This window comes from Antennarius striatus, chromosome 23 (assembly GCF_040054535.1).
Source record: "Antennarius striatus isolate MH-2024 chromosome 23, ASM4005453v1, whole genome shotgun sequence".
Lineage (NCBI taxonomy): Eukaryota > Metazoa > Chordata > Actinopteri > Lophiiformes > Antennariidae > Antennarius > Antennarius striatus.
Window position 1 is genome coordinate 207501 of NC_090798.1, and position 20000 is coordinate 227500.

The 20000-nt window shown below is 52.4% G+C and overlaps 1 protein-coding gene across 1 annotated transcript in view; it reads right to left on the reverse strand.

Moving 5' to 3' along the window:
- Positions 1–20000, reverse strand: part of si:ch73-335l21.1 (insulin receptor substrate 1-B) — a 30636-nt gene that overhangs the window by 7281 nt on the left and 3355 nt on the right. Inside the window, exons 2-3 of the mRNA XM_068307777.1 lie at positions 13795–14096; positions 10801–13723 (exon numbers count right to left, since the gene is read on the reverse strand). Of these exons, the coding sequence (XP_068163878.1) occupies positions 10801–13723; positions 13795–14096 (3225 nt within the window). The remainder of the gene's footprint in view (positions 1–10800; positions 13724–13794; positions 14097–20000) is intronic.

Consider the following 20000-nt stretch of genomic DNA (forward strand, 5'->3'; position numbering starts at 1 on the left):
CCATCGATGGGAACAGGCGGTCGACGTCACCAGTGAAGCGACCCCCCCCCCCACTGGAAACACATGCAAACAGAGCGCAGCAGCGTTTCTGGACAGACGCTGATGAATACACACCACACGTTAATGGGGAATGAAGGCGACAGCGACACAAACAGTTCTGGACCCCCCCGACCCCTGACCCCCCCACATGGATCTCTACTTGTTTGTTCCACCACTAATCAGCCAATCAGAGGCCTGAGTGCATCTCATTTCCTCTCCTCCGGCGGTGGAGGAACATCGTGTTAACGGCAGCGGAGAGGATCCACACACACACACACACACACACACACACACAGACACACACAGAGACACAGACACACACACACACACACACAGACACACACAGAGACACAGACACACACACACACACACACACACAGACACACACACACACACACCCTCCGGCGTGTCCTTCCCCCGTTCCGGGTGACGGTGGTGACGCCGAGGTGAGGCGGAGGTGAGCGGCGCTCTAAAGGTTAACGACCTCACACACACACTGAGCAAACAGGAAGTTCCTCCATTGATCCACTAACGACTGTCGTCACGCCAGGAACGGTTTGTTCTCTCACGGAGGAGCTTCAATTATAGTCCAGAGTGTGTGTGTGTGTGTGTGTGTGTGTGTGTGTGTGTGTGTCTGTGTGTGTGTGTGTGTGTGTGTGTTATCCTGTCTGATGCCCCAAACGGAGCTGCAGGGCTTTGGACCCAGGTCCAGGTTCAGGATTAGGTAACTAATCTGGTGTGTGTGTGTGTGTGTGTGTGTGTGTGTTCCCATAGAGTTGAGTAACCCTGATGCTGACAGGTGCCCCCTCCTGACAGGCTTTGACAACCTGATCGATCACCTGATCGGTTCCACGTTAAGGTTTATCAACGAGTTAAAAATAAAACAAGAAGAACAGAACAGACTCCGCCCCTCAACCTCTGCCTGACCCCGACAGGAAGTGTGCTGCACTGACATTTATGTGACAGAACCCTGATGAGCCTTTAAGAGGCCCGACACGCCCCCCCCCCGTTAGCGCCGGAGCTAACCAGATTAAAAACACCTTCAGCAGCTCCCCTTCCTGTTTCTCACCAAGTCGGGACGAAAACGGCTTTACTGCATTTAGAATCCACCGTCCAATCAGAGCGCAGGAGCGTTGGTGGAAGCCTGTCTGATAATAACCCCCCCAACCCGATCCCACCTCTGACCCCGCCCACCTCCAACACCTCTGAACCCCGTCTCATCCTGAAGTTCCTGCCCCGCCTCTCAGGAACACGCCAACGAGTGGTTCAACAGCATTACAGCGAGACAGAAACACACACACACACACACACACACACACACAAACACACACACACACACACACACACAGAAACACACACACACACACACACACACACACACACACACACACACACAGAAGGACTCATTAGCAGATGCTAATCAGCTTAGCGCCCTACCAGCCCCGTGGGTGCTAAGCTGCCAGCTAACAAACCCAGTTAGCGGAGCAGGGGCCGCTAACGCCTCTAACACCACAGCCCTGAACCACACACACACACACACACACACACACACACACACACACACACACACACACATATCATGGTGGAGGAACGCTGAGGCTCCGCTGACATCAGGGCAGTCGCCATGGCGATGGCAGGGGGACAGACTGAAGGGTCAGAAAAAAACCACTGGGATACAAACGCAGAGCGAGAAGAACGCAGACAGAAAAAAGAATCCTGGAGTGTGTGTGTGTGTGTGTGTGTGTGTGTGTGTGTGTGTGTGTGTGTGTGTGTGTGTGTGTGTGTGTGTGTGTGTCTACAAAAAAAAATAAAGAACAAATGAGGAGTGTGTGTGAAGGGAGGGAAACACTCCCTCCCTCCTCTGCCCTCAGTCACCCCGATAGGATCCAGGGACCTGGAACGCCGCCAAGCTCACACACACACACACACACACACACACACACACACACACACACACACACACACTCACACACACACACACACACACACCCAGAGGTGTGTTTCCACACCCAAACACAGCAGATCCATTACATACAGTAAAGAATGCATTCATCCGTGTTCTTTAAGCGCTCATGCCCTGCAAGGCACGTGTGTGTGTGTGTGTGGGGGGGGGGGTCAGGGGGTGAACACCTGGATGTGAGGTCTGAGAAGTGAAGGTGAAACTATTCACACAAAGATTTAACTTGTTTTGCCCGAATAGGTAAAAATAAATAAATAAATTCTGTGTTCCTGTTTGAACACCTGTCAGACGGTGTTCTGGGTTTAGCCACTACATAACAGACCTAAGGGGTGTGTCCACAATGTCAAACTGTTGGCTGGCGGTGAAGCGTGGCGGCAATAAGTCAGGCCTCACGTGTGACGGGCATGGCCACAGACGTGTTTAAAGCGTGTTGAGTTCCACTGACAGTCCGATGATGGGCTCCTGAGCCCCTCAGTTCAGACTCACAGGCGATCAGCCCTGTGAGAGGTCACAGACGATTCCTGTGGGATTTATGCACAGTATTCAGGAACGTGTGGAGAACACACACCAGTGTCTCTGAAGTCACACAACAGTTCAGGTGAGGAAATCAAATCTATGTCACAACACACACACAGACACACACAGACACACACACACACAGACACACACAGACACACACACACACAGACACACACAGACACACACACACACAGACACACACAGACACACACACACACAGACACACACAGACACACACACACAGACACACACACACACACACACAGACACACACACAGACACACACACACACAGACACACACACAGACACACAGACACACACACAGACACACACAGACAGACACACAGACACACACACACACACACACACACACACACACACACACACACACACACACACACACGGCGCCTCTCTGACTGGCTGTGCTGCCAGTCAGCTTCATTCCATTCCACTGTGTTCTTTGTGGTCTGTGAGCCAAACGCATGTGAATGCAGCTCCAGTCAGTCCAACCTGACCTGGGGGGGGGGGGTCACCGCCCCAAGGAGCCACTGCCAAAGGGCCTCTGGGCAAGGCACTTCCACACCACACAGGGACAAGAAGGACTGGAGCCGAGAACACCACAGGGAATACCAGAACGATGAAGATGATGATGATGGTGATGGTGGTGGTGATGATGATGGTGATGGTGGTGATGATGATGATGGTGATGATGATGGTGATGATGATGGTGATGATGATGATGGTGATGATGGTGATGATAATGATGGTGATGATGAGGTTGGTGGTGATGATGGTGATGGTGGTGGTGATGATGGTGATGGTGATGATGGTGGTGATGATGGTGATGGTGGTGATGATGGTGAGATATGACCCGATAACGATTCATTTATAATCAAGATTTTAATATTTTTATAAATATTAAAGAACCACTTTGGCCTTAATCCTTTTTTAAATTATATACACCCCCCCGTAGAAAAGGTTCCTCCTCATCTTCATATTTTTTCCTTTATTTAAACCTGTGTGTGTTTTCAGTTAAAGTAGAACCTCACATCATTGGTCACATGGTCTGAAAAGAGGAGCTGTGATTGGACGATGTAACAGGAACTGACATCAGATGATTACATAAAGCAGGAGTGGAGGAATAATGGACTGAAGATCTAATCACACACACACACACACACACACACACACACACACACTATCAGCTAATCGGTGCGTCTCATCCCGACTCTTCACCAGGGCTTTACTGGTTTTACTGGTTTGGGTTAGTTTGTTGGTCGGTTCATCGTTTCTCGGTTTCTCTTCCTCGTCCATCAATCACCACACAAACACACACCTCCATGGTTTGGGGGGGGTAATGACATAACCTGGGTCTCAGACGAAGGGCATTTTGTTTGATGGTGATCGCTACGGCAACCAACCCACGCCACACGCGTGTCAACGGGTGGGAAAATGTGTTTCCATGGCAACTTGTTAAAAAACTTCTGTCCCTGATGAAAGAATGAATCTGATTCGTCTGACGTTCCTCTGAACATGAAACAACTCCTGACCCCCCCATTCCACACCAAATGTTTTCATCCAGTGGATTCCTGACTCTTTATCACCCCCCCCCCCACATCTTTCCCAGCCTTCTCCTCCATCTTCACACCCCCATCTCTGTTTCAACGTTTCTGGAGCTCCTGGTTCCTGTTGAATCAGACAAATAGAACGAGAGCAAACGGGGGGGGGGGGGGGAACCAGGGGAATGTCCCAGGGAGCAATGGAGCGACTGGTGGGAGTCAACCGAGGAGGAGAACCAACAGCCGTCCTTCTCCCAGCATGCAACGGGGGACAGAGGACAAACGGAGGGCGTCTCCTGAACACGTCAATGAAGCAGAGCCGTGTTTCATGAAGGACCCCCCCCCCCCCCGACAAGCAGGGAATCACAGCTGGCGGGGGGGTGGGGGGGGTGATCCTGACCAAACATCCACCACAATGACCCCCGGCTGAAACACGGGTATAGACTCAGTGGGTGAATGTTGGAGCATCAGATGCCTGAGGGGGGGTCACATGACCTGTTCATGTCAGATCATTCACATCTGCAGAAGATACAGCCGAGTGTGTGTGTGTGTGTGTGTGTGTGTGTGTGTGTGTGTGTGTGTGTGTGTGTGTTCTCCTCTCAGACTGAGGCGTTGGTCCAGAACAGATGATGCTTCTGCTGCAGCACATTGCAATGACCTCATCACATGATCTGTGAGGTCATGATGACCTCATCACATGATCTGTGAGGTCATGATGACCTCATCACATGATCTGTGAGGTCATGGTGACCTCATCACGTGGTCACATGGTGCCTCAGCCCCCCAGTCCCTGTAAACCCAAACTGAGGGAGTCAGACTCTCAGACCACCAAACACCACAAACCCCCCTGTCAAATCCAAATGTCCTTAAATGTCCTCTTAAAATACCCCCCCCCAAAAAAAAACCTGTCCAATGACTGTTTGAGGGGAAACATCACACAAACACATAATGTTATGTAACACTGTAATTAGGCTAATGAAGGAAAGTTTGCCCTACATAGGAATGAGCTGTTTATCATCCAAACACGCGTGTGTGAGCACCCCCCCAGTCGTATGTACACAGGATGATCGCTTCACATCTACGACTTAACACGAGCAGAGGTGTGTGTGTCCTCAGCACTGCAACACACACACACACTCACACACACACACACACACACACACACACACATACACACACGCACACACACCCTCTATGGGGGTCATGTCCCTTTGTGTGTGTGTGTTTTACATAACAGCGCGTTACTTTAATGTTGGCCCAGTTTCCGGGAGCAGCAAAGCGACGCCAGCAGTCGAGGGTCAGGAAGCAGGTTGTGTTTGTTTAGGTAATAACAATAAATAAATAATAAATAAAAATAAACAAGTAAACAACATGACAGTTCTGATGCTTTGACTCACAAGAGACATCAACATTATTTATACCAGCAATCCAAATAACATCACAACATATACTAGTAATAACATCACAACATATACTAGTAATAACATCACAACATATACTAGTAATAACAACACAACATATACTAGTAATAACAACACAACTTATACTAATAATAACAACACAACATATACTAGTAATAACAACACAACATATACTAGTAATAACAACACAACATATACTAGTAATAACAACACAACATATACTAGTAATAACAACACAACATATACTAGTAATAACAACACAACTTATACTAATAATAACAACACAACATATACTAGTAATAACAACACAACATATAATAGTAATAACAACACAACATATACTAGTAATAACAACACAACATATACTAGTAATAACAACACAACTTATACTAATAATAACAACACAACATATACTAGTAATAACAACACAACATATACTAGTAATAACAACACAACATATACTAGTAATAACAACACAACATATACTAGTAATAACAACACAACATATACTAGTAATAACAACACAACTTATACTAATAATAACAACACAACATATACTAGTAACAACACAACAACAAACAGATGTTGTTGTTGTTGTTGTGATTTAGTTGTGTAAACATCTCAAGTCGCTCCACTGAAGACATGTTTCAGTAAACCTTAAGGGTTTATTCAAATATCATTTAAAACATTCCTCTGAGGAGAGTTTGATCAGCTTCAGGCTACGTTCTGTTGGGTTGTGTGCAGATAATTATACCATAACATGTAATTATGTACAGTACACACACACACACACACACACACACATTTTTTACATACGTAATCCAATTGGTCAGTTATGCATGAGCTTTGACCAATTAGGCGACAGTAAACAAATGTAAAGAATCCCCTTCTGTGAACAACAACAACAACAGTCATGTGATTCAGAAATTAAAGAAAACAAAACAAAATGAGATCTAATTTAAACCCATTAAACACATTTTTACGGATTAAACGGGAGGTGGGGGGTACTTTTTAACTGTGCGTCAGAGCAGAAAGGAATTAAAGCACCAGCAGTTATTTTGAACCCCCCCCAGATGGTTAAGAAATTAAGTTAAAGGATGGCTGGAAGCCCAGCTAATAAAAATCCTTCACATGTTTTTCCGGGAGGAGATCGGGGCAGATTTCAATCAAATTAGCATTTTGTCCTGAAAACGCCCCTCTCTCTCACACACACACACACACACACACACACACACACACACACACACACACACACACACACACAGGTTATTTTTACATGTTATTACATAACCAGTAGAAGGAAAGTTTTGGCTCACGTCCCAATTCTGATTGTCCAGTTTTAGCCTTTAGGCTCCTCGTGCCAAACGTCTGGCCCCCCCCCGAACAGATGGTCTGTTTGTGTTCAAGCCTGTTAGGAGAAAATGTTCCTGCAATTACACTAGATCAGAATCCTTAAAATAAAGCACACAGACCAGTAGTTAACCAGTAACTACCCGTCTTCATTGTGTGATCCTCATTCTAAAGTACAGATCAATACTTAACACATTGATCGTCTTTGACTTTCTGTTTATTCTGTTTGTCTCTCTGATCGCCTTCAGCTCCAAAGCCTGAAGGACGATTTCTGATTCTCAGTAGCTGAATCTATTTTTAGTCTCCTCAATTGTTTACAGGAAGGAGATAAATGCAATGTGGAGAGGAGGAGGATGAGGAGCGTGAAGAAGAAGAGGGTTTGGTGAAGGAGAGAAAGACGAAACAAAGAGGGCAGAAAGAAATTCCAACGATCCATCAGTCTTGATGTGAGATGAAGACAGATTGTGAAGCGATGAAGACGACTAGAACGACAACAAAGCTACGCTGTGATGAAGACTAGTAGAACAATGGAGCAATGCGGTGGTGATGAAGGAAGAAGCAGCGCTAAAAACCCACAACGTACGAACAACGAGACTCATGTTGGAGCGTTCAGCCAGGGGAGACAGACCTGAGACCACCAGGTGTCTGTAGAGACCACCAGGTGTCTGTAAAGACCACCAGGTGTCTTTAGAGACCACCAGGTGTCTGTAGAGACCACCAGGTGTCTGTAGAGACCACCAGTGGTCTGTAGAGACCACCAGTGGTCTGTAGAGACCACCAGGTGTCTGTAGAGACCACCAGGTGTCTGTAGAGACCACCAGGTGTCTGTAGAGATCACCAGGTGTCTGTAGAGACCACCAGGTGTCTGTAGAGACCACCAGGTGTCTGTAGAGACCACCAGGGGTCTGTAGAGACCACCAGGGGTCTGTAGAGACCACCAGGGGTCTGTAGAGACCACCAGGTGTCTGTAGAGACCACCAGGTGTCTGTAGAGACCACCAGGGGTCTGTAGAGACCACCAGGGGTCTGTAGAGACCACCAGGGGTCTGTAGAGACCACCAGGGGTCTGTAGAGACCACCAGGTGTCTGTAGAGACCACCAGGGGTCTGTAGAGACCACCAGGTGTCTGTAGAGACCACCAGGGGTCTGTAGAGACCACCAGGTGTCTGTAGCGACGCTTATTGATCCACGTCTCCAGTGAAAGGAGGATCTAACTGGTCAGAGCAGACGGCGGCTCAGACCAGCGTTCTCAGTGGGGAGACGTCTCAGTGACCTACTTCAAGCATTGTTAAGTTAACCCCCCCACACACAGACACACACACACACAGCAAGAAACTTGTACTGCAACATCCTGTAACACCCCTGAACTCGAAATGTTACCCTGACTTACTTGCGTAGGTCGAAAATCAAAGCTAGTGCTCTGACCTACTGTCATTGATCAAAGCACTAGCTTTGATCTATGGTCTTACTCACACTGGCCTTCTCCCTCATCTTTCTGTCTTATGTGGTTCCTGAATGTACAAAAGTTGAAATTTGACCTTGACCTAGTTTTCTCAAGGTCAGGGTCATCATCTCATCTCCATCCCCTGCTGCCTGAGTCATGAGCTTTAGCTTCATCTGTCTGAATGGTTGTGGAGACGTTTGGTGGACTGACAGACGAACACACCAACACTGACATTACAACACATCACCGCTCTGAAGCAGGGCGTCATTAAAAAGAGTCATGTGACCGTGGAGCCCCCCCCCCCCCCCCCAGTCACAGCACAACTGTTGATTTTTGTTCTTGTTTGAAAAATACCACCCATAAACAGTTTAATCTGTGTTTTCAAGCAGGACACCCAAACTGGCAACCCGCCCTGACAGCTCATCAAGTCCTGCTTAAACGGCCCCCACCTGTGTTTAAACCCCCCAGCAGTAACACTGACAGTCACACTAACTGCTGGTTCTGAACACTGTCATTTTCTCTGGTCTGTGGCCACACACACACACACACACACACACACACACACACACACACACACACACACACACACACACACACACACACACACACTGAAGACTCCAACAGAACAGCAGGAAAGTGAAAGCTTCCAACAAACACACAACAAGACCAACACACTGACTCAACACGGTGTGTGAAGACAAACCCCGTCTTTAGTGTTTGACACGGGGAAACAACGTGATTGGTTGTCTCCAGAGACGTACGCATAAAGTTCTCCTGAACCTTAATTTGAGCCGTGGCACAAAATCTGCTGAGACAGCGTTAAGGAAACCTACAGTAATCAATAGAAATGTATTGTGTATTGATGTCATTGATATTCTAGGAGTTAGTCCAGACCGCAGACGACCTGCTGACCTCCATGATCACATAAAGCAGAGACTGTCTGAGGATCACGTCAGGACCCAGGAGACGTACTAATGGACAGACAGCAGACGGTCTGTCTGGTATCCTGGTGTTTACACTAGATTAACCAGTCACTCCATCACCAACAGTTCGATCCACCGTGTTCTACCCAATCCAACACGTTCAACCCAATCCAACACGTTAAACTCAATCCAACATGTTCATCCCAATCCAACACGTTCAACCCAATCCATCACGTTCAACTCAATCCATCACGTTCAACTCAATCCAACACGTTCAACCCAATCCAACACGTTAAACTCAATCCAACACGTTCAACCCAATCCAACACGTTCAACCCAATCCAACACGTTCAACCCAATCCAACACGTTCAACCCAATCCAACACGTTCAACCCAATCCAACACGTTCAACCCAATCCATCACGTTCAACTCAATCCAACACGTTCAACTCAATCCAAAACGTTCAACCCAATCCAAAACGTTCAACCCAATCCAACACGTTAAACTCAATCCAACACGTTCAACTCAATCCAAAACGTTCAACCCAATCCAAAACGTTCAACCCAATCCAACACGTTAAACTCAATCCAACACGTTCAACTCAATCCAAAACGTTCAACCCAATCCAAAACGTTCAACCCAATCCAACACGTTCAACCCAATCCAACACGTTCAACCCAATCCAACACGTTCAACCCAATCCATCACGTTCAACTCAATCCAACACGTTCAACTCAATCCAAAACGTTCAACCCAATCCAAAACGTTCAACCCAATCCAACACGTTAAACTCAATCCAACACGTTCAACCCAATCCAACACGTTCAACCCAATCCAACACGTTCAACCCAATCCAAAACGTTCAACCCAATCCAACACGTTAAACTCAATCCAACACGTTCAACCCAATCCAACACGTTCAACTCAATCCAACACGTTCAACCCAATCCAACACGTTCAACCCAATCCAACACGTTCAACCCAATCCAACACCTTCAACCCAATTCAACACGTTAAACTCAATCCAACACGTTCAACCCAATCCAACACGTTCAACCCAATCCATCACTTTCAACTCAATCCATCACTTTCAACTCAATCCAACATGTTCAACCCAATCCAACACGTTAAACTCAATCCAACACGTTCAACCCAATCCAACACGTTCAACCCAATCCAACACGTTCAACCCAATCCAACACGTTCAACTCAATCGAACACGTTCAACCCAATCCAACACGTTCAACCCAATCCAACACGTTCAACCCACTCCAACACGTTCAACTCAATCCAACACGTTCAACCCAATCCAACACGTTCAACCCACTCCAACACGTTCAACCCACTCCAACACGTTCAACTCAATCCAACACGTTCAACCCAATCCAACACGTTCAACCCAATCCAACACGTTCAACCCAATCCAACACGTTCAACCCAATCCAACACGTTCAACCCAATCCAACACGTTCAACCCAATCCAACACGTTCAACCCAATCCAACACGTTCAACTCAATCCAACACGTTCAACTCAATCCAACACGTTCAACTCCATCCAACACGTTCAGCGTGGCGCCCCCTACCTTTCCCCTCCTTGCTTCCATTCTGATGCGTCCGCAGCTCCTCTGACTTGTAGAAGTCGATGCTGGCGTAGGTGTTGAGGTTGGAGCTGCTGCCCCCTGGGGTGTTGGCCCCCCCGGCCCCAGGACCTCCACCCAGGGCAGAGAAGAGGCGTGACGGGGGCTGGACGCCTGCAGGTCCATCCAGGTCTAGGTGGGGGCCCTCTTTGTTAGCCAGGTCCAGGTCGATGTAGTTCAGGCCTTGTTCTCCGGTGGACGTCTGGAGGTTTGCAGGGGGGGGCTGCTGTCCAGGGGGGGGGAACTGACCCATGCTGTCGAATGCCAGTCGGCGGGCCACAGCCTGGGGGTGTTCTGGGAACAGGGGGGCAGTGGAGGAGGTGGAGGTGGGGGCAGGCATGGCAGTGGAGGTTGGGACAGACGGGGGGGCCAGGAAGGTCTCTGAGCAGTGGCGTCGGCGCCCCTGGGGGTCCGCCCGGATCACCTTCGCCCCGTGGTCGGGGTTCGGTCCTGCTTTGGGGAGGGGGAAGTCCAGCCCCCGCCCTAACACCTGCAGCGACGTCTCGCTCCTGTTTGGGGGGGGGGCTTTGGGGGAGGTGCTGGATGAGGGCCTGGGGGGGGCGTTCAGGCTGAAGGCCATCTCGGTGTAGTCTCCACAGGATAGGGGGGGGGACTCGGCCCCTGATGGGACGCTGTCTCTGCTGGTTCTGCTCTGGACCCCCCCACCCGGAGCCCCCTGGAGGCCGGTCGTACCATCATCACAGGCCTGAGGTGCGTGAGCAAGCGTGGGGGGGGTGGGGGGGGTGTTGAAGTTGGGGAAAACTAACGAAGTGAGGGACAGGGGGGAGGGGGACGGAGACGGGCCCAGGTCCATGTTGACGTAGTCTGAGGCCGCTGGGGGGGTGATGGGGGCCGGGGGGGTGAAGCAGGACGCCGGGCGGGGTGGGGGCTGCTTGCTGCCGCCGTGAGATTTCAGCCCCCGGCCGTACCCCCCCCCCAGCACCGCCGGGCTACCCCTGTCCCCCTTGAACTGGATGCTGACGTACTCCCCGGGGCTCTTGGGCTCTGGGGGGAGGGGGTTCTCCCGGACCCGGGGGAGGGTGTTGGCCTTGGACACGTCCACAAACAGGCTCACCGGGCGGCTCCTGGCGGGCCCCCCCTGTTTGGACAGCACCCCCGAGGCCCGTCTCTGCTGGATCTGATAGCCCTCTTTGGGGGGGGGGCCGCTGGCCGTAGGGCTTGCCCCCTGGGGGGTCCGGTCCTCACCGTCCCCCAGACTCTCGCTGCTGGCGGAGCTCGACGAATAGGAAGAGGAGGACAGAGACTGGTGGCGCCCCCCTGCTGAGCCGGTCTGTGGTGGCCCCCCCGCAGTCCTCCCGCCCCCCACCCCCCGACCGCTCCCATTGGGCCTCCTGCCCCGCCCAGACCCGTCATCAAAGTGCCCCCCAGAGGGGGTGTGTTTGTAGGACCGGGGGAGGGAGTAGTAGGAGTAGACCATCTTGGGGGGGTCTGGTTGGGGGCTGGTGTTCTCGGTGGGGGGGGGGCTGCCGTTGCCAGAGTGGGCGCTGATGGGGGACATGTTCATGTAGTCACTTCCTGCCCGGCTGTCGGCGCTGCCGCTGCCCCCCCAGGCCCCCCCCAGACCCCCCCGCTGGTCGGGGGAGCAGCTGCTGTTGGGGGACATGATCATATAGCCGTCAGAGGTGGGGGGTCGTATCTGCTGTGGAGGGGACACGCTGCTGTTGGGGGTCATGGCCATGTAGTCGTCGGCTGGTTTGGGCTCGTCGGGGGCGGGGGGGGCCTGAGTGACCCCCGGCAGCATCGACATGTACCCGTTGTCCAGACCCCCCCCCGGGACCCCGCCTGCCTCATCCGCCACATCCAGGTACCCTCCCCCCCCCGTGGACCCGGCACCCATGACCACGTCCCTCTGGGTGGGGGGGGAGCGGGTGGCGCTCCGGGACATGATGGCATAGTCTTCCTCCGCCGGCTCATCGGCGAGGCGCTGGGGGGGGGCCAGCCGCTCCAGGGCCATGGGGGGCAGCGACGCCCGTTTGCTCAGCAGCCCCCGCTCGGCTTCACACTCGCGGCTGGAAGAGCGCCGCAGCACCCGCCTGGGGGGGGGCTGGGAGCCAGGTGCCGGTGGGGGGGTGGAGGTCAGGCACCCGCCCCCTCCACGCTGACCCATGAGGATATAGTTGGCCCCCTCCTCACTGAGGGACTGGCTGCCGGTGCTGCTGACGGAGCTCCCGGTGGGGGGGGGCAGCAGGGCGTGCTCCCCCGGGCTGGAGCCGTACTCGTCGGAGGAGCCGTAGTCGCTGGGGGAGGACGCCTGGCGCAGGGACACGCGGCTGTACGCCCCGGGGGGGCACGAGCCCCCCCCAAACTCTGAGCCGTGTCCGGAGCTGGGGGAGAGGCTGGGGGCGGGGGAGGGCGCCGGGGTGGAGATGGAGCGCATCAGGCCCAGGGGGGTCTTAGCGGCGGTGGGGGGGGCCGACCGGACCGACTTGGACCTGAGGATGGGGGGGGTGGAGCAGGAGCCGTTGGTGGAGGGGCTGGGGGCCGGGCCCTGGAGCGACGCGGCCCCCCCCATCCCGTCCTCGGCTTTGCCCCCGTCGCTGGCGGTGCGGGAGCGGGGGAAGCCGTGCCGCGGCGTGGGGGAGGCGCTGGCGCTGCCGACCCCCCCGCCGCCGCCACCGGCCCCCGCCGGGGGCTCGGTGCGCGGGCGGCGGGGGAAGCCCACCTGGCTAGGGGGGGGGTTGGTGTGGTGGCGGCGCGAGGGGACGCTGATGGGGTTGGAGGCTGTGGCGCCCCCCCCAGGACCCGAGCTGGACTGGGATTTGCTGCGTTGGCGGAACTCATCGCTCAGAGACTTCATGGCCTCCAGCAGCGTCTCGTGCATGTTCTGGGCCACCACCGCGTCCTCCACCTGGGGGGGCCACAGGGGCATCAGCATCACACACACACACACACACACACACACACACACACACGGCTCACCTGCATCCAGAACTCCCCCGGCCCCGTCACGGCCGACCGCCCCACCTCCACAAAGAAGAAGTTCTCAGAGTGTCCGCAGCGCCGCACGTTCATCAGCTGCAGGACGACGGCGGCGGCGTCCGAGTTCAGCTTCACGAAGTTCACCGTCCTGTCCGTCAGGCACAGCCGGTACACGCCCACCAGGCTCTTGGCCTGGCCCAGCCCCTTAGGCCACACCTTCACCTGCCACACCTCTTTGAAGGCGGGGCCCGGGTTGGGAACGCCGTAGTCTCCGGCCGCGCCTCCGTCTGACGGGTTCTTACCTGGGGGGGCAGAAGAGAAGGAAACCATTTCATTTAGAACAGAAGCCGCAGATAGGAACACGGGAACACGCAGTGAGAGCAGTGGGGTGTCCTCGCTGGGGGGGGGCCTTCATGACACAACATCTGCTGATGCGGCGTCTTTCATACGGACGTTTAAACCGGAGGTCAAACAGGCGTCATGAGGGAGCGTTGCTTCAGCGCCATTGGCTGGTGTCCTCCCGTGTTCACTGACACGTGTCGTGTCAGCACGTCTGCACACGGAAGCTGTTAGCGTAGAACAGGACAGCATCAGCATCACGACTGAAGGAACGCCGCTCCAGGACGGAGAAAAGGATGTGTGTGTCGTCATGGTAACCCCCTGCACCTGATTGGACGGCTGGCCTGGCATCTTTATCAAAACTGAGTGACACGTAGTTTCATGGTGTCCTACTCTAAGGGGCGTGTGCGTCCATCCAGCCAATCACAGTGCAGCTGCAGCACAGGATCATACACACCGCTGCGCTAGCAGCGTTAGCTGCGTTAGCATTGGTTCATCAGGGCCGTCCTGCAGGTCCTCCAATCAGAACCACATGCAGACCAGACGACTGAGCTCAGCCAATCAGACGAACGGGTTTCCCTCCTGACCACACCCACCTTCTCTGAGGCTGGAACTCAGAATAGATGTTTTGTTGAAAGCCACCGAGGCTGTGGCTCAGTGTGTGTGTGTGTGTGTGTGTGTGTGTGTGTGTGTCTGTGTGTGTGTGTGTGAATGTCTGTGTGTGTGTGTGTGTGTGTGTGTGTGTGTGTGTGTGTGTGTGTGTCTGTGTGTGTGTGTGTGAATGTCTGTGTGTGTGTGTGTGTGTGTGTGTGTGTGTGTGTGTGTGTGTGTGTGTGTGTGTGTGTGTGTGCAGGCACTCCCCCTGCATTAAATGACTCATTCAAGGCCTTTTTCTGGTGCTTCTCTTCTCCGTGTGCATGAAGTCCTGGATGGATTTAGATTTACAGCAGGAAGCGACGGTTTGGGGCTTTTGGGGTTTTTGAGTCGATCCCAAAGAGAATCGACGGGGAGGGGTTTATTTTAGGATCGCTGGGATTTAAGAGAAAATCTAATTATGGGTTTTATTTATGAGGGGTTTCTGCTGTGGAGTCGACTGAACGACCTTTACCTTCAAACACATTCATTCACTGCGTGTGTTTGTTTTGAGTACAGTGAAGCCTGAAACCACACACACACACACACACACACACACACACACACACACCCGTAGTCTCAGGGCGACTCTACAACAGCACCAAGACGGGGGTGTGGCCCGTCTCACCCAATCACACGTTAGGGTTACATAACGCTGGGGTTGATCCTGCATGCAGCTGGATGAATTATAGATGCCTGTGACCCTCCCCACCCCCACCATCACCACCACCACCACTGGGGGGCCTTATAGCGCAGTGCTCAGAGGAGGTGGGTGCTGATAGAGTGATGCCCCCCCCCCACCCTTTGCATGATGGGGTTATGAGATAGTCAGCTTCAGGAGCACATTACCACACCTACATCCCATAATGACCCCCCAGGAGAACACGGAGCCTCAGCAGGAGCTCATCCGAGCACAAAGACACCTGGAAGTGATTTAGTGACGCATCCTGGTTGGATGGGGGCACAAAACAACCCCCCCTGTCAGGATGCTCAGAGTTCACGTCAGGTCGTTGATTCATCTCATCGTTTCCACGCGGTCGGCTGTTTTCAGCCACCTGTAAACATCTGACTGACTCACACCGCGGGTTCCCCCGCCCCCACCGCCGCCTCGCATGAAGCCCCCACCCAACGCGGCTGCACAACGGCAGGCAAAAGGAGGGCAAACGGCAGGCAAAAGGAGGGCAAACGGCAGGCAAAAGGGGGGCAAACGGCAGGCGAATGGCAGGCAACAGGCGGCCACACCACATACCACGGCCGGCCAACGACAGGCGTTTGAGAGTTTGAAGACGAGTGAATGGCAGTGAGGTGTTCCAGGGTGAGTCGGGGGCAGTAGTCGTTCCCACCCCCTCTGGGGGGGGGGGGTAGCCAGATGCCTGCATGGACTGAGTGACTAGTGGATTACTATGGTTCTATCACAAAGCAGGGCTACTATAGCGCCCCTCATTGCCCTAATGCCCCCCCCCTCCTTGGGCGTGTCTTTGTTAGTTATCGGGTTGAAAACATAGAAGCCAAACGCACAGAGCTAGCAAACGTTAGCATGTTAGCAGCATGTGTGAGGTCAGACATGTGAAGTTCCAACCCATAGCTCTGTTACCATGGAAACGAGCCCAAACCCTCTCGCTGGGTTTCAGGTTTCTGACATCATCGCTGCAGCACGCCGCGACGCCACAAACCGCCGCACACACTGAGGGCCAAACTTCAGCCCCAACGCCACTGCCCCCCCAACGCCACCCACTGACAATCCAATGTGTCACACCGAGCTGGGGGGGGCAGCTGTCCAGCCCGTATTTCATGAGACGTGTTGTGAAGCAGTGGGCGTGACCTCCTGATGCGTGAACACGACTACCTGTTTCAGCTCTTCCTCTTACCTGCCTTCTCATCATCACCACCACCAGTGACCCCCCCACCAGGGCCCCCACTCAGAGACACATGCTTCCACACACATGTGGTTCAGTTTATCCAGAACAGCACACACACACACACACACACACACATTAGATGTTTAGCACACGTGTCCTGAACCAGCAGCCATGTTGGAGCGGTGCGTTTGAGTTCGCTGGAAAACTGAGTTCTAAGCAACAGTAAACTAAACGTGAACAGAAACACGCAGGAGACGTGTACAGAAACACGCAGGAGACGTGTACAGAAACACGCAGGAGACGTGTACAGAAACACGCAGGAGACGTGTACAGAAACACGCAGGAGACGTGTACAGAAACACGCAGGAGACGTGTACAGAAACACGCAGGAGACGTGTACAGAAACACGCAGGAGACGTGTACAGAAACACGCAGGAGACGTGACGAGATCAGAGAGAAATTAAGAATAAGATTTAATTTGAGTCTTTTTTTATTCCAAGAATTCAGCTTCAAGGAAAAAGTTTCATTAATATTTATTCGTACAAAAGCAGAATCACATTTTGGAGTTTTAATATTTTATGTGACTTCAGACAAAATAAAGGCTGGATTCTAGAGGCGGGGGTCCAACCATTATTACCCATCAGGCTGTGCAGAGGGGTGTGTTCAGGCGGCCACGCCCACAGGAAATAAGAACCTCCTCACCTCTAACACCCTGAACACATTCCTCTGTGTGGAGTTGTTGGTGGGGGGGGGGCATGAACACCTCAGAGCAGCGTGTGGGGGAGCCACGCCGTTTTCACGTCAATAATGTGTGTTTACATTAACATTAAATAAAGCAGACAGACCATAATACTCCACCGATGGCCGTCGATACCGCCTGTCAGAAAACGTCTGAAGGCCCCCCAGCGCAGTCCTGCTCAACACACTGGGGGGGCCTGTTGCCTAAATGGATCCCATCGCCCCTCCCAGAGCATGTCACTGATTGGCTGCTCCAGCAGGAACCCCCCCCCCGTGCGAGTAGAGCAGACACACACGAGGCGCTCCAGGCGCTCAGGCGTTCGAGGCTACTCACTCATGTTGAACTGACTGTAACTGGAGCAGCAGCCAATCAGATTCAGAGGTGTGAACGTGACAAACTATGTTAACACCCCTGGGGGGGCTCCATGAGAAAGACCCGCTAGGGGGGGCTCCAACACCCGCCCCCCAGCAGTGACGACTTAGACAGACATGTCACGCCCCCCTTCCTCACTCTCTCCTGTCAGCCTCCTGGGCCACCAGCAGCCCCCCCAGACCATAATTAGTGCTAATTATGGAGATGATCAGCTTAAGGCCGGCCTAGGGTTTAACCAGCAGCTCAGTGAGCAGCAGCCAATCAGACGCAGCCAATCAGACGCAGCCAATCAGAGGCAGCCAATCAGAGGCAGCCAATCAGAGGCAGCCAATCAGACGTAGCGGGACACTGGTCCTGCTCCAGCCATTCTCCACGTCGCCACAGGAGAAGTAGATTCCAGATTGGCTACAAGGTTTTCAGACTGTGTAGCCTCATAACTGTACTTTCTGATAACATGATATATGTTAATATGTTTCCAATATGTGAATATGTAAATGTCATATTTTGCAGATGTTAATATGTATATAATTCAACTATTTATGTTTGAACCCCCCCCTGCTGCTACGATCGCACAAATTTCCCCACTGTGGGACAATAAAGGTTTATTATTATTATTATTATTATTATTAGCCACAGTGGCGTTCTTATTTTTACGGAAAAAAGGTTCAAACTTAATACTTTTTTGCTCGCTAGCGCCACTATTTCCACATGCCGACGGAATTTAGCCGAACTGACCCGAACGCTCCCGATCATTAAATATGCACTCGGGTCATGACCTCCTCTCGTCCAATGAAAAACAAAAAGATTCTAAATTGAAATGAAAAATCATGTTATTGGATTAAATAAATAAACTAAACTAAACTAAACTAAACTCTGACATACCAATGGTGTTGGTGGTGGTCAGAGTTCAAATGTCTCCTAGTCTCAGTAAACTACCAGTAAACACTGAGTAATATTTAGTCTGACTGTATCTTCAGAGTGAATGAAGTTTTCAATGGTTGAATCTCACATTCATTCCTGCATCAAGTAGGACAGAAATAAAGAGAGTTCAGCTCCAGCTGCTGGCTTTAGTGGGTTTTTGGAGGGAAACTGAACACAAGATTTTGTCCTCAGAATGCAGGACAACAACCACATTTTCTAGAACATTTCCCGGGGGGGGGCCCGATCCCCCATGCGGGGGGCTGTACCCCCCTATGACAAGTGTGGTTTTACACCCCCCAAAAATTGAAAACTTGCACTCACTCTGAAGACACAGTCCCACCAACATCCCTCAGTGGTTCCTGGTCGTCTTTCTTCCCGTGACAACGAGCTGCTGTCTGTGTCCCACTCCATCCTTCACACGGTGGGGGGGTCACACCTGCTCCTGGTGCAAGACCAGGGGCAGGTGTGTTTTTGGATGTGCAGACGGGTGTCTTTGCCTCAGTGGTTTGATGTCAGACGGATCATCTCACCCGGGGGGGGGCGTGTGTTCTGAAGGGGGGGGGTGTTCTGAGGGGGGGGTGTTCTGAGGCAGAGACCCCCGGGGGGCGTGTTCTTAACCTGCTGCTCATTGGCTGTTTGTTCTGACTGTAACTTTAATCTGTCTGGAGGACAAACACACGACTCCTCAGCCCCCCCCCCAACGGGTGTGGGACATGCTGCCACCTGATTGGCCGAGGTTAAGCTGGACACACTCCACTAACTGCTAATAGCTGCCCCCCAGCACCGATAATGTCCTGCTGGCTGGGGGGGGGTCTTACTGGACTCAGCTGGATAAATAACTGGGGTGTTAATGCTGCTCTGTGGGGCAGCTGCACTTACCCCCGGCTGGAGGGGGGGCGGGGGGCAGTTCTGTAGGGGAGTGTCCCTGCATGTACACAGAGTTGTGTTTCAGCCCCATGCTGGCTGGGGGGGGGGGCTTAAAATGAACTTTAACCCAGAGCTCTGCCTCCTGCTGGGACTGAATGCCCCGCCCCTAATTTGGAGGGGGGGTGGCTTCACATGAGCATCCACGCTGTACCCAACTGCCCCCCCCCCCCATCTGGAGGATGGCTCCTCTGGAACTCTGCAGACGTTCAGCGTCTCCTGAACACACACTGTTCTGTCTGCAGGAACCGCATTCCTGAGCCCCCCCCAGACAAAAAGAGACTGTACTGATGGCATGGAGCAGCATGTGTGTGTGTGTGTGTGTGTGTGTGTGTGTGTGTGTGTCTCTGTATGTGTGTGTGTGTGTGTGTGTGTCTCTGTGTGTGTGTGTGTGTGTGTGTGTCTGTGTGTGTGTGTCT